This window comes from Biomphalaria glabrata, chromosome 8 (genome assembly GCF_947242115.1).
Source record: "Biomphalaria glabrata chromosome 8, xgBioGlab47.1, whole genome shotgun sequence".
NCBI classification, from domain to species: Eukaryota; Metazoa; Mollusca; class Gastropoda; family Planorbidae; genus Biomphalaria; species Biomphalaria glabrata.
In genome coordinates this window covers 19,815,388-19,839,459 of record NC_074718.1, presented here as the reverse complement: position 1 = coordinate 19,839,459, position 24,072 = coordinate 19,815,388, and the positions used below count along the sequence as shown (strand labels likewise).

Here is a 24,072-nt window from a genome sequence, read left to right as displayed (position 1 = left end):
AAGCTTGACATGATGAGCTTCTTCCATGCCATAAACGAAGTCTATGGACCCACAATGTCAGGCTCATCCCCTCTACTAAATGCTGATGGGACAATCCTATTGACAGAAAAGAAATCCTTAAACGCTAAGCCGAGCACTTTGAAAAGGTTCTCAATACACCTTCCATCATAAATGAAGCGGCCATAGACATGCAACAGCAAGTACCAATAAATGAAAAAATGGATGACCGCCCCTACGTTAAAGGAAACCGATCTTGCCATTCAACAGCTCGTAAGTAGAAAAGCCCCAGGAGCTGACTCCATTCCTGCAGAGGTCTACAAAAAAAAGGTGGATTAGCTCTGATTGAAATACTTCATGAGCTTATCTAATAATGTGGGCCAATAAAGATAATTATTATTATTAATAATAATAAGAATTAATACCACAAGACTTTAGAGATGCCAAGCGAAAAGGAAACCGCCATTGATAATGGCATGAAGGCTCGTGTCCAGGAAAGTGGAGAACCATCAGAGCTCTTCGAAGTATCAAACGCGGTAAAACGAGGCACCCAAACTGTTTAGTATTATGTTCTCAGCTATGCTGACCTTCGATGAAGTCCAGTAGGGAATCGGCGCCGGAGGCGCCATTATCCCGTTGATGGTTAGAAAGGCTTTTATCCAACCACCAGGCCTGGACATGGGGCTCTTCACCCCTGTCCTGTCTGAGGGCACCCAGCGGTAGACGGCCATATCGATTGACTGGGCCAGACCGGGCCGTGCCGCGTACACAGCGCACCGTCCCCGAGTCTTAAGTCACCCGCTATAAGTGTCAGGGACAGCGCTAACTGCGGGGAGCTTGTCTCATATTCCTATACTGTAACCGCCACTGTTCCGTGCAAGGGCCGCCAATCCAGCAATCCGGAACTGATGACGACTTCCTTTGTGGAACGGCGTGGCGGACTTTTTGGACTGGGTTGCAGGTTACTTGTTCCATCCCCACCCCGAGTGAGATAAAAAAAACAAAAGCTCACCCAGGGAGACCTGCTAGAAGGCCTGGTTCGCTACTCGTTCTTAGCCTGTCCAGATCCACCTCTGGATGTTTCCACCGGAGGGCCACGCTGAGGCGACGGGTAGCTGGAAATCCTCCGGCTGCTATGCTGACAGGTGCATTCACAAAATAGAGAGAATAACGGGATAAAATCTAACATAAAGAGTTGATGGTGGCCTATTCAACCCGAGGCGGCTCAAAGCAAAATCAGCAGTAATCAGGGACCTGCTATTTGATGACGTCTGTGCCCTAAATGCCTGCTCTAAAATGATCTGCAGAGCATCGTCAGTGACTTTTCAAGAGAATGTTCAGACTTTGGCTTCACTATAAACAAATAAAAAGACTGAAGTCTTACATTTGTCTGCTCCATGTAAAGCCCACTCGGATCCAAGCATCAAGATAAATGAACATGATATAAATGCAGTGGACAGATTCACCTACTTAGGCAGCACATTATCCAGAAACGGAAAGATCGATAATGAAATCGACCTGCGTACCACCAAGGCCAGTGCATCCTATGACAGACTCTAAAAATGTCTGGGATAGACGAGGTATCACCACAAACACAAAGCTAGGGGTCTATCGAGCCGTCATCCTCCCAACATTGCTATATGCATCAGAAACGTGGACAGTATATAGAAAACATGCAAAAAAACAACAACAACAAAAAAAGAATGAAACCACTGAACCACTTCCACATGACATGTCTAAGAAAAATAGTAAATGTTAAATGGCAAGAAAAAAATATCAGATACTGAAGTCCTTCGAAGAGCGGGCCTGCAAAGCATCCACACAATCCTGATGCAGTTCCAGCTGCGGTGGACAGAACACACCTTCAGAATGAAAGGCCGCAGCATCCCTAAAGCGCTCACAAGGTGGACAAAGAAAAGGCTTTAGGGACACCCTCAAAGCTTCTCCAAAAGCCTTCAACATTGACCCAGCTATCTGGGAGACAGAAGCACATGACAGAGCATCATGGCGTCGCGCTGTGAAAACTAGAGCACAATTAGCAGAGGACAAGAGAACAGCGCTGGCAGAAGAAAAGCGTCAGAGAAAAAAAAGCAAGGCTAATGACAGTAGCTCCAGCTGGAATAACTTGCTCAGTGTGCAGCAGAACATTCCGGGCTCACATAGGTCTCACCAACCACATGAGGAGGCACAAAACTCCAGTGCAAAGCCCTCAGACCCACTGGATGACAAAAGTGATCATCATCAAACCACGATGGACGCACTCTATATACCGGTACACTCTTCTTAGCTAAAGTTGTTTACGCAGGTGACGTGTTCATTGCTTCATTATCTGTAGAAATCAGAATGAATTCTTTTAAACGTTCTTATTTTACAAACTTCATTCATGGAATGTTAAACTTGGACATGGCACATGTGATTTGATTTGATTTTTGATTTGAGGCACATCGGCACAATTTAGGCCATGTCGTGCCTGCAGTCCCTTAAGGACTACTCTCTCTCTCTCTAAACAACAAGGGCCAGATTCTATACAGTCATATCATTAAAATCAAGGTCTATTCACAGTTAAAATAGTAAAGGTAGTAAAAATTTAAATATTTGGTAAAAATCTAATGTAAATAGTGCATGTTCACAAATTCATAAATCAGATCTTCGTAGATTCCCGGATAAAGCCCAGTACCTTCCCAAGGTCGACATTATCAAATAGTGTTTTTAAATTAGTTGCTCTAAAATATTTCGCCCTGACATCCTGGTATCTGGGGCAATCAACTGTTACATGTGTCTGAAGTGTTTCATGGAATGTTAAACTTGGACATGTTACATGTGTCTGAAGAGTTTCATGGAATGTTAAACTTGGACATGTTACATGTGTCTGAAGAGTTTCATGGAATGTTAAACTTGGACATGTTACATGTGTCTGAAGAGTTTCATGGAATGTTAAACTTGGACATGTTACATGTGTCTGAAGAGTTTCATGGAATGTTAAACTTGGACATGTTACATGTGTCTGAAGAGTTTCATCACTTCATGAACACTTTGAATTAGTCTCTAGTAGCCGATATTACAATCTACGAGTGACTAGTTCTTTAGATTAAAACATGCCGCTGGTACAGTGCTCCAAGCAAGGGTTCACGTTTGGATGGAGTTTCATTCTAAATCCATTGTGTGTCTATATATATATATATATACATTGTATAAGTATGTTCGGTTAAATACCAAATGCAGGAGAGATAGCAGCCCTAATAATGCCACTGAACACAAATTAAACCGAAATGATTTTCGATCGCTCGTCATACAAATGCATATTCACATTCATAGACAATCTAAGTGCAACAATGGAATTTATATTCAGATTTATATGAGTAGATTTTGTATAGTTTTATTCTTATCTTGAATTGTGTCTTACCTTTCTTTGTCCACGTCAAGGGGATGCCTCAGTTCCACTTCACTTAAGACAGGCTTTAACTTGATGTAAGCTGTTTGTCCTAGCATTGTGCCTCTACACAAGAAACAGCGATAAAAGAGTCCACAGGATTAACTTATGAACAAACATTGCAGCCTGTCCAAATCCTTTCATATGGTCTGCAGCTCTGACAGTTTCAGATATTTGCATAGATCTAAACTGAACGAATCCTTAATCACTTGGTTCTACTTTGTTGATTTAGCGTTATTTAAACTAGTCACCATTAGCTTCAATTTCAATGAATTACTTAAATTTTTGTTTTCACTATGAAATTGACTCACACTCAAGCACAGTATTAGTTTGACAGTTTTTGCGTCAATTAAAAATGGATTATTGTTTCCAATGACTCATTTGTAATCCCATGGGGCACATAGGTTGAAACAATACTTAGAGGTTGAATTCCTTCTTTGGCTACACAAGATGTGACAATTATGCAGTAAATCAACTGACGGCCTAAAAAAAAAAAAAGCTTTTTTAACGCTACATTAGTGCTCCATAGTTGAAAGGTAGCGCAGTTTCATAAAAGCGTGATTTATTTCTTCATAATGAGAAACCTTTGACATTTTTAGCGACCCCCAAATGGGAAACGACGCTCTTAGCTTTGTGTGGTTTGTCTGTCCGTCCGTCATGTTTCAATCTCAAAAAACTAGAAAAGCTATTTAAAAACCCATGAAATATTTTGCAGCTTGAAAAAGTGTTGGTACAACGTGTACCATATATCGTCTGAAAGCAAACCTTAAGGTAAGGTTTTGAAATTACATTTTGGTAAGCCGTTTTTTCATTAAAAATAATAATTTTTTTTTTGGTTTGAAAAAATGTATAAAAGTATAATGTTTACTATAAATAGTAATTTACAGAATGTGAAACTTAACTACAAGAACCATGTCACAGAGAGTTAATCTACGTAAAGAAATCTATTCATTGATCAAAACGTTACGCACCCAAAGTCACAAACAAACATCTATCAATGGCTCATTATTATATATTTCTTCCATTAATTAACTAGGTACTTATTTAGTAAAGTGAACGCCGCTGTGTATCAAGGACTGGCCTCTATGGTCACACAAGAAGTTACAAAGGGAAAAGATCGTCTCTCGAGACGTAAAATGCCACAGATTTATTTAAAATAATATTTAAATGTTTTTTTTTGTTTTTTTTTAAACAATTTTGACCCAAACATTCACTTAAACTTTAAGTCTATATTTGGTATTAGTTCGTTATAACGCAGATGTGGCCTATCCATTGAGGCCACTGTGGATTACTAGAAATTTACATTAAGATTCTTCAGATTTTTGTGTTAAATAAACAAGATAACAGTAACTCAGAGGCGGATCACATCGAAGTCACCAATGGACCGGGAATGTTTTGATCGTGATAAAATTTAAAAAATCATTTGGCGTTATTTTTCACATAAAAGCAAACAGTGCAACACGTCGTCTTTGATAAGACTCTTCTGGAATAAGTAGAGTAGCGTTAACTGATAACCTAAGAGCAGCATGGAAACTTCCCAATACAGTGTTGGTGGCACCAAGAGCCACTGGTGGATCCAAGGGGGGGGGGGGGGGCGGACGAATTTTAGTAAAGAAATCTCAATATTTGTATACGAATTTATTAGTTATGTTAATAATATATACTAATTATCAATACTTAAACCTATTTTAAGATTATTACGCACCCCACTAGTATGTTGGCCGATTTCGAGTGGGGGACCAGCCTGTTAGGAATGTAGAAATCACACCTTGTTAACCGAATCGATTAAATATCTATATAATTAAAACTTGTTATTGATATTTTATCCGATCTTTATATTATGTCGTTCTCCTGTTAGCCGATTGTGCGGGGGGTGCGAATACATCTACTGTCCCTTTAATTTTAATATTATATCGCTACACTTCTGGTATCTAAGCCGATTCGGTGATGTGGGGTGGGGGGCGATTGCTTCTACTGTCTCCCCAACTCTAGCCCTCCGAGTGTGTGTGTGTGGGGGGCAGTCCTATTTTTATGGAAAAATCATAGATTGTTAACAAAAATTAGTTGAATATTTATATAATACAAGGTACTTATTGATGTTTTAACCTATTTGTATATTATGTCGCACAAAGATTCTGATCTCCAATTTTAAAGTTTCTGATCTCCAATTTTATCATTAGTAAATATAAAATGAAAAAGGGTTGTACCATCGGACAAATGAATACTTTTTTCTTTTTGTATTTTAGTTAAGAAATTACAGAATTAAAAAAAAATATACATCACTAATATACTTTTTATATGCTATCAATTAAATTGTTATATCGAGCCGCCCTACCTCCTATTCTTTAATGCTAAATTCAATCATTTGCAGAAATTATAAAAAGTAGCGAGGATTAACGTTTTCTCTCTAACGCCCTCTCCCCTTTCCAGACGAAAAGATGACGTTTTAAAACAGAATAGTCAAATATGGCGACAGAGTTGAAGTAATTGTACACCAATTTATCTTAGTTATCTAAAGAAAGACTTTGTATTGGAAAATTTAGAATTCATAGGAACTTTCTCATTATAAGAGTAACTGAGATGAGTTCTGAACCCAAATATTATATTCCAATGTCATCTTTTTCCAACCTTTACTCATACTGATATTTTTCTATTGTATAAAAAATGTTGAGACTATAACTCAATATACACCGAAATCCTAAAAATGCAAAACATTTAGAGCACAATCTAATTGGCCCACTTCATTTCTCCTCCCACTTCCGATTTTTTTTTGTTTGGATCCTTGAATTCTAGTTCTGTAACAAAACAAAGTTACAAACCGGCCTATTGAACAAAAAGATCACTTACAATTTACAAATGACCTTTTTTTAAATATTATTTTTCGAATATAATATATTTTTTTTCGGCGGCGATCCTCAAAGCCTTAATCTAAATATTTGGGGTATTTTATCTTCTCAAGGAACAAATCGGTTGTATTTGCAATGTTGAAAGGGCCTGTAAATTCATATTAGAATATTTTTCAAGAAAAAACATTTTCAAAAGGTCCTTTTTGAATAGGATGAATAATGAGCTGTAGAAGTCAGGAGAATGCGTTTCTGTTTTCCGCTGTGAAGAATACAAGAAAACGCTTTTGGCGTCGGGGCATCGCCAAGAGAAAGGACTCAACATGGCCAAAGATTGAGAAACACTGTTTTTTTTTTACGCGCGTTTATGCTTAGGGTTAGGAAAAAAATCGCCCCCCCCCCTTTCCTCCAAAGTTCCGGATCCGCTAGTGCCTAGAGCGGTAGCTCAGGGTGTCACCCCTCCCCAATCAACTTTCTTGAAATATGTTCCAATAAACAATATTTGTTGAACCAATACAGTGAGCTGATTACCTACTTTTATTGATTTTTACTCAAATGTAGAATCCCACTGTTTATTCAAATGTAATTGCAAATTTTACAATGATATTTAATTAAAATTTGAAACAAACATAACATCACCTGAACAGGTTTCCTTTGTTTACTTTAAGAGAGAAATGGTATAACGTTGTGCTGTGTCATTACACTTAAAAACTGCCATCTAGATGTGTCTATGCATATTTGGGAATATATCTAGAAATTTTATTATTATCTTTTCCGATGTTTCTGTTTTTGCCAAGATACAATTCTTCCAACTTGGTTGTCACCCCCAAAATGGTGTCGGTCGGAGCGGACCGCACCCCTCGCTTATCTCCCCCCAGTGACGCCACTGCTCTAAGATACGTACCTCTTCCCAAAAATTCCGATTAATATATTGAAGTAGAAGGGGTAGGATATTTTTAAAAAATGAGCCCGCACAATTAAACCGGTTTCCCATGCGGATAGCATAGTACACTATTACCCACTAGTAGGCCTACTCATCGTGATCATAATCGCTCTATCTACTTTATATATAGGTCTAGTTAGACTAGATCTAGACTATATACCTAGATTTCAACACTAGTTCTAGATATAGTCTACATCTACACCCTAGATTCTGGATCTAGTCTGGATTCTAGATTTAGTTCTAGATCAAGAGTCTAGATCTTCACCCAGAACTAGAATCTAGACTAGATCTAGATTACATCTAGAATTGGAATCTAGACTAGAACTAGATTTCTAGACTAACCAACTAAATCCAGAATCTAGACTAGATCTGGAATCTAGACTAGATCTGGAATCTAGAAATTGAATCTAGATCTAGACTAGAATTCTTATGACTTTACACGTTTAATCTTAAAATCACTAGATTGTTTTACATGTTTCGGATGTTCCTTCAGAGTTGAAGATAGTTTACTTCCTAGTCCAAACCTCCCGCAGGACGACGGGGCAGTGGCGTAGCTAGAGTATATGATGCCTGGTGCAGTACCTCATCTTGACCCTCCCCCCCCAAAAAAAAAAAGCTAACTAAAAAATAACATTGTAAAACCTTACTTTTTTGTTCAAAATAATATGTATTCATTAATCAAATATTGTTAATTCAAAAAATCCCTTTTACATAAACATACTACAAGTGAATTTTACGCGCCTTCTTGCTTTCAAAAGTATCAATAATTTTATCGAAATCTATTTTTTCCACCAGCTCTTGTTCAATGAACAAAATGGCCAAATATGCTAATCATGATGACGATATTCGGGACTGAATCATATAGCTGATATTTTTTTTATAAATTTCAAGAGCTCAACAGGTCCTTGTTTTTGGAAGTTCGGTGGCTTCTGATGAAACTGTGACAAACCGTTGAAGCCTCTTTCTCTCCAGCAGAAATTCGTTTTTATCAATGTCGCTAGGAGTACTATCGAGATTGATTTCGACCTGAGGATTTAATAGCTGGGAAGGCGACAAAAATTCATACCTATCTGTTACATCATGAAGTTGCTCGAATCGGGTGATTATTTCTTGAACAATCCTGTCCAAGGTAGAATAAATTTCCCTTTGTAGCTCTTCTTTGTGTGTAAGTTCAGAGTCGTCACTTTTCTCACCAGGCATCTTTTTCTTATGGCCAATACGTTTTTGAGGTTCTGTACTGATTCTCATATCTGAACACACGCTTTCGGTAAAGGTAATGCTGGCTTCAGCGATGTCCTCTCGATTACTACTTAAAAATGTCTCTAATGTTTTTAGTTTGAGTGAGCAGTCTCGAATAGACAATCCTTGTTTTTGAAGGTAGACTTGCGTATAATTAATTTCAGTTAATACAGGAGCCCAAAATCCAAGATAGGTGAGGAAATTAAAAGACTGAATAGCAACTAATAATCCATTTGCTTCAGATCTAGTCGATGAATTTTCATCTCTGCTAGTTAATTTCTCCAGAGTTTCTATAATTTTAGAAAATTTATCCCTCTGGCGCTCCAGCGGGTCTCAACTAAACGTTTAAGGCTAGTTCCGGTTATATTGATGAGGATATCCCAGCTGTGTGTTGAAGTTGAGAAAAGTGTACCAAAAAATGTTACCGAATTAACTTCAGCTTCAGCAGCTTGAATTCCTGCTAACTTAAGAGAATGGTTTAAGCAAGCAATGAATAGTGCTTTGGGATTTACTTCTAGAATACGTTTTTGGACACAGTAGTTTTGACCTTTCATGACCGCAGCATTATCATAGCCTTGACCCCTGCAGTCCATTATGTCTAAGCCATTCGAACGCAGTTTCTGTAGAATCATCTCAGCGATTCCAGCAGCATGCTTGTCCTTTGTGTCAATGAAGTCAATAAAAGACTCACGAACCTGCACCCCGTCATTATCCATGACAAAGTACCGTAAAATTTGGGAAGTTTGATCCAGCTTTGAGATGTCAGGCGTACTGTCAAAAATCATTTATAAATATTTGGCTTGTTTTACTTGCTGTATGATTTTTTTTTTAGCGTGATCCCCCAATATTGTAATAAATTTATTTTTTATTTGTGGAGACAAGAATGAATTCGGTCTGGAACAAAGCTTAGTTCGAAGCACATGCTCCCTCAAGAGTGGATCGTATTTTGATAGTAATTTTACTAACTCCAAGTCACTCTTTGATCCATGCCGTCAGCCAATTCAATCAGATGCCATTTTCTCCTACACCGATGGGTCGGTAATGAGGGACCCCGATAGATCTGGGTATGGGGCCCTTATAGACTACACAGACCGGACAGAACCAGAGATGCCGATTTCTCCGTCTGAGCTTAAAATGGTTTTGAGGCGCTAGCCAGAGTAGTCAGTCTTGAGCATTGTTCATCATTTTGTTTACGTTACAGTATTACAATTAACTAGTTAGTTAAAAAAAAAACTCGTAGAAAACAAAGGTTAGCTTATTTAAAAATATTGACATTACAATAGAATTATTTCCAAAATTAAACCATAAAGAATCATAAAGAAATGAATAAACTAAGACAATTGTTTAGAGCTAGAGTTTAGTAATATATTTGTAAACTCTATATCTAGATTAAACCAGTGGACTAAACAATGAAGTAAAAAAAAGGTTGGCCTATCTTCTTCTTCTTCTTTATATTAGTGTAGTAACAACATGTACCGTGTGTCCGAAATAAATCTAGTAAATTAGATTCAAACTGTTCCATAGCTTACATTGTATTGAAGTAATAGTCAAGGAGATGAAACAAAATAGCGACATGACTAGTTTATAAATCGTTAGTTCATGTTTAAAATACAGTAGTTTAAGTTTGTTCGTGTCCATACAATTAGTCGTTTTTACTGAAACGCTCAGGGAAATAGGAAATTAATACACACTGGGGGAATTTTGGTGCCCCTCTCCACTTGGTGCCCTGTGCGGCCCGCACCACCCGCACATGGGTAGCTACGCCACTGCGACGGGGGATGGGAGCGGGCAGGATTTGAACCCTCGACCATCGATAAATCCGAACGACAGTCCAGCGCGCAAACCTCACGACCAGGCAGCCATCCACAAACAAACATAACATCACCTGAACAAGATTTAGATCTAAAGCTAGACCAATATTATGAACGGGATTAGAAGGCCTACTAGTGGATGCTGTTCTCATCAGATTCACTTCTTAATGTGATACTACTGTTTACATAATAAATAAATCTGCACCACTAAGCTGTAATCAGATAAGCTATTTCCTTAATAGAATTGGAAGTAAATTTTGTTCAAATTTAAATCTAGATCCATTTCTGGCCACTATTTAGTCTAATCATAATCATGCTCTAATATAAATTGTTGTCAAGTGTATAATAAGGATATGTCAAAACTGTGCTATATAGAAGTAGTTCGTTTTTTTTTAACTTACAACAAAAAAGGAAGTTCGTATCAAAATTCTTTTTTAAAAACATCAGTACGAGTTAGTTAATAAATGGAAATATATTTTATAATGATCCATTAACACTTTTTCAATTGTGACTTAAGATGCAATTTTTTTTTTGTACCAATGAGCGAATCTATGAATGACTGTGCAACACAAGTGGAATATATAGTACGCTTCATAATATGGTCAAATCAGAATTCTAAAAAACTCTTGCAGTTCTTTATATACATGTAGGCCTATTAACACACGGCCAGAGAAATGGACAGACTGATAAGACAGTACAAACAAAACCAATAGAGGCGTTACTTCTTTCGTGGTCGCTAAACACATCATATATTGAGTGTCTCGTTTTAAAACGACAAAAAAAAAAAAAAGTACGATCAATGCTTACATCTCTCTGCTCTCACACAAATCATTGATATTTGTGTCGGTGTATAAACATTTTGTTAGGCTTGTAGCACAGCGCACCCTGATCCAAATAATGATTAGTCTCTCAACTTGAAGGAAACGCTTCGCTTGCCTAGTTTCCAAATGTTAAATCGATGGCTTACACAATGAAGTCGACTAAGTATAAAACACAAGCAATAAATCTGTAAAACAAACTGTAGCAGACTTAAATAAGAGGCAACTTCACCATAATGACGCAAGGAATAGACAATAAAACCAAAGAGATAACGCATGGAACAGATTGTACACAGTACATGGGTTTAAATAAGATTGAAATAAAATAAAAACAACAACTAGGAAAACAGTACAGCGCTTTCAATACAAATGAAACAAACAACAACAAAAAAATAGACCAGAAAAAGAAGACAGTTTATTGCAAGGAAGAGACTGAAAAAAAAAAAGCAGAGTTGGCGCCAATGAAATAACACCAAGAATAGACTGGGAAGTGTTAGTGTTAAGTCTTACTTATTGCCGCTACATTATGACGTGTGTTTATACAAAGCTTATATCAACTCACTCCCTGTCTCGCTTACTCACTTACTAGTAATGGATTATTTTGTTTGATACAAGGGAAACTAATCCTTCACTATTCACATATATTGCTAAATTTGTTGGGTTTAGTCTCCTTAATAATTCCAATTAGTCAATTAATTATTGGTAATTAATTATTTTGTTTAATTCATCGAACACCGGCTGACAATGGTTATGCTTGCCATGGATGTGGCAAAATGTGTAGGTCACAGAAGGGGCTGCGTAGCATGAAAGAACTAACACAATACAAGATAAAAACAATAGATGTTTAACTGAGGAAAAGGATGTGATAAGAAGATGGGTGCAATACTGTTCAGGGTTGTAGAACTTTGAATGAAATCTCAGGAGATACAGAGCTACTTAATGTCCCGGCAGTATTCAACTTAAAAAATATATTCTTCGCTCAGAAGTAGTATCAGCAGTGCAATTCCTAAAAAAGGGAAAATCAGTCGGAGCTGACAATATTCCTGGTTGAACTTCTCCAGGCTGGAGGAGAAACCATGATAAACGCACTTTTTAAGATTTGCAACAAGATCTGGCAATCAGAAGTATGGCCCAAGCACTGGACCAAATCACTCAGCATCACTCTTCCAAAGAAAGGCAATTCACAACTCTGTCAAAACTACTACACCATCAATCTCATAAGCCATCCCAGCAAAGTACTGTTCAAAATTATAGTAAATCGGCTAAAACCGATAGCAGACACGAACAAGCGAGTTTTTTGGCAAGATCGCATCATAACAGAACAAATCCTAAACCTCAGAATACTCTGTATGAAATACCTTCAACGCCAAGAGAATCTTTTCCATTGCTTTATTAATTTCAGGAAAGCTTTCGACAAAGTATGACTTGGGGCACTTTGAGCGACAATGGAAAAGTACAACATAAATAAAAACATACTACAGAGCTAGAGAGAAGGATCCTAGCAATGTAATTGAGATGCTACAGAAGGATCATAGGTATCATGTTTAAAGACCGAATCACAAACGAAGACATTTCATTAGAGACAGGCTTATCACAGTGATTGGACCCCTCGATGACCTGCTAATTGTTGTAAAAATACGAAACTAAAACTCTATGGCCATATTACAAGACAACATAAAAGAATGGACGGGCCTGCCATTGAAAGAGGTTCTATCCAAGGCAAAAGACAAGAGAGGAATGGAGAAAGACGGCGGACAAAACTTGTGTGGTGCCCCAACAGACTAAGGGATAGATGAAGGTGAGCACATTCTCGAACTAGTTCTTCGCCATTTTTGTATTTCTTTGTTCCCAAACTTTTTTTTGTACCAGCTCAAATTCTCCAGACCCCGAAACAAATTCTGGTTAAGCGAATGCATAAATATACTCAAGAGTATTTACAATTCTAATGATGGCCTACAGATCCAGACTTAGAAGACGCTGTGCAAAATGTATTTATTTATTAAACTCTTTAATGAAGACATGACGAAATCATAACAGTCGAATCAGAGTTCTCCATATGTGACCAATTAGCTATTTTTTCCCCAGAGACATTCTGACAAATTTCAAGCAAAATCGTTAGAGCAGCTTTCGAGATCTGTGTCCAGGCAGACTCCAGGTATTGCCCATGAAAAGTTTGCAAGCTGATAAGAGGAATTGTTAAAACATGTAGGCCTAAAATTAAACAAATATGTTAATTACATAATTACATTTCCTCTTATTAGCTTGCAAACTCTTCATGGTCGAAATATGTATGTGGACACTGGGGAATTGTCTTTAAATGTAATTTGTTTTAAAACTATTCCGAGGCTGAAGACGTTCTGTAAGGGCGATTACTTCACTATCAAGAACTAATGCATGAGAAAATTTAAAAAAAACAAAAAAGGGGGGGGGGAAATGTTTAACCTGCCCCGATTTCCCTCTCCTGCAAAAAATAAAAATCCTGCTTACGTTCATATATAAACAAATTCTAGATCCAGACTTGGAAACTTTAAATTAAAACATTAAAAGACAGTATAGTTTAGAAAAGAATACTGGACCTAGATAGAGATATAGTATTGATATTGTATATTAAAAATTGTATATGTCTATATGTATATCTCCGTGAATTGATAACCAGTAAAGTGCGAAATGCGGCCATGTGATAGAATGACTAGGTCTACGTCAGGCAAAGTGGAAAATGTCTTAAAACTTCACAAAAACTATCAGCACATTGTGTTGCCTATTCAAGCAACAAGAACAAACTTTTGAAGAGGCTTCGGGCGGAGTGGAAAATAGTCTCCCATAATGACGTTAAAAAATAGAAATGTTTCATTAGAGAAATGCACGACACACATTCTCTAGAACAACAAAAAATTGTCACATATTTGTGTCTATCGATTGAAATCCATGATCACACAAGCATGTTGGAAACACTGAGGCTCCAAACTGACATGGCAATCCTAAATAACAGCAATGGACACCTACTAAGTCTAAAACTTCTAGTATTTGACACGATACACAGGACTTAGCACCTCTCGGTTACTCGCATCCAGAGTTTCCACTCAACTATCTGATTTTTTTTTACCCAGAATGGATTTACTTAGCTCGGTACCCAAAAAAATACCTATTTTTATTTTTGTCCCTAATCTTTACAAATCATGACTAAATGAAAACGCCAAGATTTGCGTAGATGTAGTGTTAAATATTATACTGTTATTTTTTTTTCCGTAAAATACTTTTTTTTCAACACTCAAACAATATATGGTGAAAAATACCCAGTAATGGAAGCACTACAAGCAGCCAATCAGCGACATTCTTGGCCACTTAAAACGCAGTCGCAAAGTCGATTGTCAGCAGCTTCATGCTAAAATAACCAATATAAATAATCTTTCTTTACCACCATTCTTCACTTCCCCCCCCTCACACCTATGTATTCAAATGCTCCATGGCACAGTTTGTGACACATTTAGATCTATCAAACAACTTAGATCTAGCATACTGCATAAGTCATTAAAAAATTTTAAAAAAAAGCAGCACTGGTTAACAGGTTTCAAAATCACGACTTATAGCAGAGAAGACTTATTGAGGACACGTAGTTCGTACTTTCAATCACTCGGCATAAACCGCTGAGCTAACTATCAAGGAAACTCAAATCTTGTGTTACGGTTTGACACCGTGGACAGACAGATCTCTAGTGACTACTGAGACACTATGGAGTGCTTGAAAAAATAACAAATATCATCAGGAAGTCCTATATGGGGGGGGGGGGGATGACTTGCAGACTAGTGGATGGCAGACGACAGACGCGTTTGTTCCAACGGGAGTGAGATAAGGCTCTTTACTCTCTCCCTTCTTCTTTATGCTAGCCATGGAGACAGCAACAGACCAAAAGCTGAAGAGTATATAGTGAACATTGTGGAAACAGCTAGACGACGTAGACTTCGCTGATGACCTGTATGATGACCTGGCTATTCTCTCTCAACACAACAGCAGATGCAGGAAAAGATAAGCATCGTTGCGGATAATTCAACTAGAATGAGTCTTACCATATACAGAGGGAAGAGCAGGTGCTCAAGATAAAGGCGTACATCCATTACAGTTCAAGGTAAGGCACTGGACGAAGTGGAAAGCTTCATCTATCTCAGCAGTATCCTAGACCACCATGGAGGAACAGATGCTTATGTCTGAATCCGCATTTTCGGTTTTAATGATAAGAGTGACTTTGGTAAACTTGATTTGTTTTGTCTATTATAGGTCACACGAATCTCAAACCACGATCGGTCATCATTTCCCATAGGGTGTGAATCCCTGTTCGGGAAAGGAACCGCAGATGGCGGCTGAGACAAGATTTTATTTAAAAGGTGGATCCTGGTATCCAGGCTATTTGTTCAGATATGCCGTACTTTTTGATCCTGGTATTCAGGCTATTTGTTCAGATAAGCCGTACTTTTTGATCCTGGTATTCAGGCTATTTGTTCAGATAGGCCGTACTTTTTGATCCTGGTATTCAGGCTATTTGTTCAGATAGGCCATGTACTTTTTGATAGACGGCTTCTGCTATCCCACATGAAACATCGTGATATACATCTCCGTCGCTTGTGATAACTTTCTATTTGTTCCCTATCTGTATGACCAATGCAGTTGATGAGACTGGCTGACTTTCTATTTGTTCCCTATCTGTATGACCAATGCAGTTGATGAGACTGGGTGACTTTCTATTTGTTCCCTATCTGTGTGACCAATGCAGTTGATGTGACTGGGTGACTTTCTATTTGTTTCCTATCTGTATGACCAATGCAGTTGATGAGACTGGGTGACTTTCTATTTGTTCCCTATCTGTATGACTGATGCAGTTGATGAGACTGGGTGACTTTCTATTTGTTCCCTATCTGTATGACCAATGCAGTTGATGAGACTGGGTGACTTTCTATTTGTTCCCTATCTGTGTGACCAATGCAGTTGATGAGACTGGGTGACTTTCTATTTGTTCCCTATCTGTATGACCAATGCAGTTGATGATACTGGGTGACTTTCTATTTGTTCCCTATCTGTATGACTGATGCAGTTGATGATACTGGGTGACTTTCTATTTGTTCCCTATCTGTATGACTGATGCAGTTGATGATACTGGGTGACTTTCAGTTCATACATTTAACTTTGAGTGCGTCTCTGTTGAGGATCTCCCGTCACCTCCAGATCTAATTGTATTCCAGAGTAAAGCTATATCGTTTGCAAAATCCAGGTCTGTACTTCAGTTTGGTTCATGCAAGGGGATACCGAAAGCGGTCTGTTTTTTCTTTTCTTTTGGTCATTGTTGATGTTTAACAGAAAGAGCAATGGGGATAAAATACACCCTTTGTTTCACACCCTTTTAGATCGTCTTAGTTTGATTTGCTGCAGAGATTTCATAGAATATCGACAAATTGTTGCGGGATGCCATATTCTCTAACTATATTTCACAGTGATTCACAATTGACGCTATCAAACGCTTTTTTTTTTCAAATCCAAAAACTGATCATCAGCCTTTAGTTGTATTCTAGGCTTCGCTTGATGATGTTTTGTAGGTCGAAATCTGATCAGCACATGATCTCCTCTTCGGAAGCAGTTGAAAAACAGTAGTATACTATAAAACCGTTTCCGTAAGAAGTTCTTTTATAACTACTAGTAAAGAAAAACATGTTCAATTCAATGTTTCTAATTTCAACCATTTTACATTTTTAATCAACTATTTATAAAATGTCTTCAACAATAAATTTAAAAATCGACAATAATTTTCCAGTGCCAGGATCAATTAGCTAGTAAAATTTCCCTTTCAGACCTTGCAATCTATGGGGCAGATGATGTTAAGGTAAACTGTTTCTACGGCCAATAATTAACGAGCAAGGTGTCATGAGACCAGCACAATGACCAACCGCCTTTAGTTTCCCCAACTAAAGTCAGGTACCCATTAGAGTTACGTGGATTCGCGGGCGCCCCTAAAATCCAGAAATTCAAAATCCTAGTTTTCAGAGATATTTGAACCCTGGACAATATCAATAATTTTTTTTTTGTTGGAATTTGTTTGTGTGTGTGTGAGACACTCTGACTGAAGGTTATTATTATTTCTCCCCACTATTGTTATCCCTCCTCCTTTTATATTTTCATTCAGTAAATCTTTTGTCTGTAAAGTAACTCTCCAGTTTACAATTGTATGTCATCTGTATGTCTGTTTCCCTAATCTTAAATGTGCCCAAGTCTATGATTCACTACTATAACCCTCTAGGCCAAGCAGTGGCATCTATAAATAAATACCTAATTAATTAACATAGATCAACTTGATACCAGAGTCACAAGAGGCAAGATTCTGAGGAAAAGGTGAGTTCCATAGAGATCCTAGACTTTTGCATTGGATGGCAAGAAATGAAATGCTCAGAAGCATTAAGTCTATAGCCAATGGGAGCATGGTCCATTAGGCACAACTGACCTAATGGTATTCTACAATAATAAATTAAGCTAGCAGTAGTTGCATAAATGAGAATAGACATCTACATTTGACCACATTTTATCAACTCACTCTGTCTGCCTAGTAAAAAGTGTCTACACATTATTTCTCCCACACCCATTCTCAGATCAAGTTTAAACTTTGCACAATTATTTATTGGCATAGAAAAGACATGAAAAAAAAAACACACCAATTAGTCAATTAATTACTGGTAATTAATTATTTTGTTTAATGCCAACAAGGTAAACTAGTACCTCAGTATTCACAGATATCCTAACAAAACATGAATCAATAAACAAATATACTCAATTAGTCAATTAATCATTGGTAATTAATTATTTTGTTTGATATTGAATAATGGAGATAACTTGTACATTATTGTTAGATATAGTTTTAAGGGCAGAGTTCTTCCCATTTGGATAACCTTTTTTTTTAAAAAAGGATTTTTTATATTTTACTTCTTCTTACTTCAAATCACCCCATAGTTATTATATTATCCTACTCATTCTAATTTGTTGCAAATTACACACGATTATAATTTTTAAAAATAATGTTTTGAATGGCATATACTCCATTCTCAGCCACTCTGCTGAAATTTAACAATTTAAATTTTCTGTATTAAACTAAGTTTCTAACTAGGTGTAAAGAAATAAAATTAATAACAAGCAAATGATTAACTTATTTAATTTATTAAGGTTTACCTAATTTACCAAACATAAACTTATTTTGTCTTTATTTTAATAAATCTATTTTCTAATTTAAAACCACATTGTAATAAATTTTCCTTTAGATTTAGATAATTATGCTACAGTAATTGGTATTGGGCCTTACTGCCCTTAGAAATAAAAAATATAATACTCAAATCAAGCATTACACAAAAAAATCTACATCAGTACTTCATTAACTGTGTTTCGCAGAACACTAGAAGTCTAACTAGGTGTTCCACAAACTACTGGAATAATTAACTAGTAGGCCTCCACATGAATTAATCTCTCTAAAAGATAAACAAAGTGTCCTATTAAATACTCAGAATGTACAAAATAAGAATGTGCAAAGTTTCTGTTAAGGAAAAAGTTTGGAAAACATTGATCTACATGTTTGGTTCTTCCCTACTATGAAATTGTCAAAATGGCTTAATTAAAGAACAGAGCTAATGTAATGGGATTAACATTCTAACATATCAGATCTATGAATGGTTCATGTAGACCTACTTGAAAATATAGACAAATTGTCAAATTCATTTTTTTAAGTTATTTTCCTGGCATGGCATTGTGCTCATAGGCATACTACACAGTGGTAGGATAAACTATTATTAATAATCTCAAAACATCTAGGTGTTATGATAAATGAAAAAGTATCATGAGATTGATGAAATTATTATCAAAATCAAACAAAGCATTAAGGCTTATTAAAAGAAACGTATAAAAATCAATTAAGAACAAAAAACTAAAATTGTATTTAACCTTCATTAGGCCAATATTAGATTATGCATCCTCCATTTGAGACCCTTCAACCCCCCAAAAAAAACATTAAGAAACTAGAACAGACACAAAATAGAGCAGTGAGATTCATAACTAACAAATATTAACACTTGATTAGAGTAAAACCTATAGTAAAATAATTAAATTTAGTGACCCTTCAGGATAGAAAACTGAAAAGTAAAGTACCAATTATACATATAACACTGAACCATAATCTTCAAAAACAGAAACTAATTAAATACTCTGAAAAACACAAAGATAGAGGCACATTTTGTATTCTATATGCTAGGACGACTTTGTACAAATGCTCCTGATCCCTAGTGTTATTAGAGTATGGAATGGGTTGCCTAAATCAGCAGGGAAAACCAATGGTTTAAGTCATTAACATGCACCTGGGGACACCCGTAGGACGTAATCAGCTTCTTTTTGACGTAACGTTTTTATTTTATAAGATAAGATTTTGAGTAGATAAGAGTGGTAGTTATATAGGTTACGATGTTGCTTATTTAACTGTTTTTTGTTTTTCGGTTGCTAAAGAAAACACAAACTAGCACTAGATATGTATTCTAGTGGCATCACTCTCACAAATGTAGTAGTAGTAGAGAAACAAATACCAGTCGAGGGAATTTACAAATACACTAGACAAGCTTAATGCAGTACTAGAGTCTAGTGTAGATCTATAGAATTTGTAGATCTTGAATCTAGGTCTAGATAAATGCTGTTTCATAAAAAAAATATCTTTAACTTTAAACCAATTTTATTTACTATTAGTAAACACAACGACCACATCCGTAGTCTGCAATGAATCACTCTGACTACCTTCAGTGACAGCGTTATGGTCTGTGTCGAACGTGCAGTGAGATCTATTCCTTGCACACACAAAAATCTATAATCTATATACTATTAACTATAAATGCTGTAATATATAAAATAGAAAAGAATTCAATAGAACTAGAATTAGACCTAGACCTATGTCTAGAATATCTCGATCTATTACTTAGCAAACATCGAGGCTGGAATGATAAACACACATATTATAGTTCCAATGAAAACACATGTTTATAGTACGGTAAAGAGATATAACTATTATACTATTGCCTTGAAGGCTGTGACTAGACCTAGATCACTGTCCATTAAGTGTGAAACGATTTGAAAACAAAGGACTAGGCCTAGTACACATATAAATGATTCCCCCTCGCTCTTTCTCTCCCTCTCTAGCCAATCAGAGCGATGGAAAAAAAATGTGTCAACACGACCTTTAACCCTTCGCTGAGGTCATAACACACTCAGCTCAGCCATTTTGGCTACGTAACCCATAGTGCAGTGATGCTCAATCTTATTCGGCCGGTGGGCCATTTTAATTTCCAACACTCGTGGGCCAGATCAACAAAAAAGTTTTTTTTTTTAAAAAGGAAATAGACAATAAACCATTTTTATTACAAACCCTTGAATCTGTATCTAGTAATGACATTAATTCATGAAAAGTTATTCCTACCTAAATCAATTTTGAACTATCCAGCTGAATAGATGAGACACCAAGTCGGAGCAGTGAATCTATAACTCTAGATTTCCGTACATAAAACAATTATGTAACGGGTTTTCGCACGATTGATCACTGAAAAGGTTTTTCCTGACAAATAAATGCTTGTAATTATTGTGATCATTTTTAACGCTTGCTTCGGAGATGTAGAAAAGTTTATGTAATCAACACAAGAGTATAAATCAATGTCTGCATCACTTGAAATTTCTCAAACAGGGATTTCTGGCTTTGTAAACAAATCCGTTCCAGTTGCAGCTCTGTCTAGGCACTTTGACTCTTTGGCCGCAGATGGATTTTCGAAACGACGAACTTTGTTCAATCATAACAAGATCATCATCACATGGTCCAGACTGAACAAAATCATCATCACATGGTCCAGACTGAACAAGATCATCATCACATGGTCCAGACTGAACAAGATCATCATCACATGGTCCAGTCGGAACAAGATCATCCTCACATGGTCCAGACTGAACAAGATCATCACCACATGGTCCAGACTGAACAAAATCATCATCACATGGTCCAGTCGGAACAAGATCATCATCACATGGTCCAGTCGGAACAAGATCATCATCACATGGTCCAGACTGAACAAGATCATCATCACATGGTCCAGTCGGAACAAGATCATCCTCACATGGTCCAGACTGAACAAGATCATCACCACATGGTCCAGACTGAACAAAATCATCATCACATGGTCCAGTCGGAACAAGATCATCATCACATGGTCCAGTCGGAACAAGATCATCATCACATGGTCCAGACTGAACAAGATCATCATCACATGGTCCAGACTGAACAAAATCATCATCACATGGTCCAGACTGAACAAAATCATCATCACATGGTCCAGTCGGAACAAGATCATCCTCACATGGTCCAGACTGAACAAGATCATCACCACATGGTCCAGACTGAACAAAATCATCATCACATGGTCCAGTCGGAACAAGATCATCATCACATGGTCCAGTCGGAACAAGATCATCATCACATGGTCCAGACTGAACAAGATCATCATCACATGGTCCAGACTGAACAAAATCATCATCACATGGTCCAGTCGGAACAAGATCATCACCACATGGTCCAGACTGAACAAAATCATCATCACATGGTCCAGTCGGAACAAGATCATCATCACATGGTCCAGTCGGAACAAGATCATCATCACATGGTCCAGACTGAACAAGATCATCATCACATGGTCCAGACTGAACAAAATCATCATCACATGGTCCAGACTGAACAAAATCATCATCACATGGTCCAGTCGGAACAAGATCATCCTCACATGGTCCAGACTGAACAAGATCATCACCACATGGTCCAGACTGAACAAAATCATCATCACATGGTCCAGTCGGAACAAGATCATCATCACATGGTCCAGTCGGAACAAGATCATCATCACATGGTCCAGACTGAACAAGATCATCATCACATGGTCCAGACTGAACAAAATCATCATCACATGGTCCAGTCGGAACAAGATCATCACCACATGGTCCAGACTGAACAAAATCATCATCACATGGTCCAGTCGGAACAAGATCATCATCACATGGTCCAGTCGGAACAAGATCATCATCACATGGTCCAGACTGAACAAGATCATCATCACATGGTCCAGACTGAACAAAATCATCATCACATGGTCCAGACTGAACAAAATCATCATCACATGGTCCAGTCGGAACAAGATCATCCTCACATGGTCCAGACTGAACAAGATCATCACCACATGGTCCAGACTGAACAAAATCATCATCACATGGTCCAGTCGGAACAAGATCATCATCACATGGTCCAGTCGGAACAAGATCATCATCACATGGTCCAGACTGAACAAGATCATCATCACATGGTCCAGACTGAACAAAATCATCATCACATGGTCCAGTCGGAACAAGATCATCATCACATGGTCCAGTCGGAACAAGATCATCATCACATGGTCCAGACTGAACAAAATCATCATCACATGGTCCAGTCGGAACAAGATCATCATCACATGGTCCAGTCGGAACAAGATCATCATCACATGGTCCAGACTGAACAAAATCATCATCACATGGTCCAGTCGGAACAAGATCATCATCACATGGTCCAGACTGAACAAAATCATCATCACATGGTCCAGACTGAACAAAATCATCATCACATGGTCCAGTCGGAACAAGATCATCATCACATGGTCCAGACTGAACAAGATCATCATCACATGGTCCAGACTGAACAAAATCATCATCACATGGTCCAGACTGAATAAGATCATCATCACATGGTCCAGACTGAACAAGATCATCATCACATGGTCCAGACTGAACAAAATCATCATCACATGGTCCAGACTGAATAAGATCATGATCACATGGTCCAGACTGAACAAAATCATCATCACATGGTCCAGACTGAACAAAATCATCATCACATGGTCCAGACTGAACACCTCGCCAAATAGATTTTGTTGGTCACAGTTGGTGAATAGTTTAATGAAGCCACATAGGCTCGGTTCCATTTAACTCAATAACTTTTCCAATTTTCTTAAAACTCTTGTTGTCAACCATACTTGTGGCACAAGAAGTGTTTGTGCATACTCTATACTACTATGCTGGGGGGGGGGGGGTCAACAGAAGCGCAGCATGAGTATCGGATCATATATTATATGTGTCTCTGTGTGTTTGAGAGAGAGAGAGAGAGGGAGAGGGAGAGATTAATTTTTCATAAAATGTAAGGTGAAAAAGTGGGGTACTTACAAAGTCTTCTTGCTAACCGCCTTCCTGGGAAGTGTGGAAAAGTTCATTCTAGTATATAAGAACTCCCTGGGTCTGAAGGAGACCGGTTCCTCCCACATCCTTTTATAGCGTGACTGTCTCTTGCCTATTGTGATACAGTTCCTGGAATGACAGATTGTATAATAATTCAAAATTTATAACTTTCTAATGCGCGTCAATACATTTTAAAATCTATACATTTTAAAATCTATCTTAACAATCAATTACAAGAGGATCAAAAAGCAAGTTGAAATGTATGGATGGTGTCCCAGGCAAACAACTTCAGAGTAAACAAAGCGTGTAGTGAAATACAAAAAAATATTAAAAAAAAAAACAACCGTCACCATTACCTATCAAATCATTAACTAGTGAGTAATATGCGCTCTGGTAGCAGTGTGTTAGCAGAATAGTTCCGATTTCGCTTTACATTGTCAACCATCATATCCAGTTGGTGCCAGTGCCATGACCTATGATGCCTCCTTCAGGCACAGCGCTGTTAAGGTAAAAAAAAAAGTTCCCCTTTCAGACCGTGCGATCTATAGGGAAGATGATGTAAAAGTCATCTGCTTCAGTGGCCTACAGTTGACTAGGGTGTCGTGTGGCCAGCACAACGACCAACCGCCTTCCTCTACTATTGTCAGGTACCACAGATGGGTGGACACAGATGCGCCCAAAGATCCCAAAATTA

At 37.5% G+C, this 24,072-nt stretch overlaps 1 protein-coding gene across 11 annotated transcripts in view; it reads right to left on the bottom strand.

The window, feature by feature from the left end:
- LOC106070031 (kelch-like protein 5) overlaps positions 1–24,072 on the bottom strand; it is an 84,989-nt gene that overhangs the window by 49,196 nt on the left and 11,721 nt on the right. For 6 of the 11 annotated variants that reach the window (XM_056039443.1, XM_056039448.1, XM_056039445.1 and 3 more), the window contains one exon: positions 23,367–23,507. In XM_056039443.1, coding sequence (XP_055895418.1) covers positions 23,367–23,464 — 98 coding nt within the window. In that variant the 5' untranslated portion in view covers positions 23,465–23,507. Of the gene's footprint in view, positions 1–3,400; positions 3,911–11,070; positions 12,506–19,880; positions 20,434–23,366; positions 23,508–24,072 lie in introns of those variants that run through there. The other 5 variants (XM_056039451.1, XM_056039454.1, XM_056039452.1 and 2 more) reach the window with 5 other exon arrangements.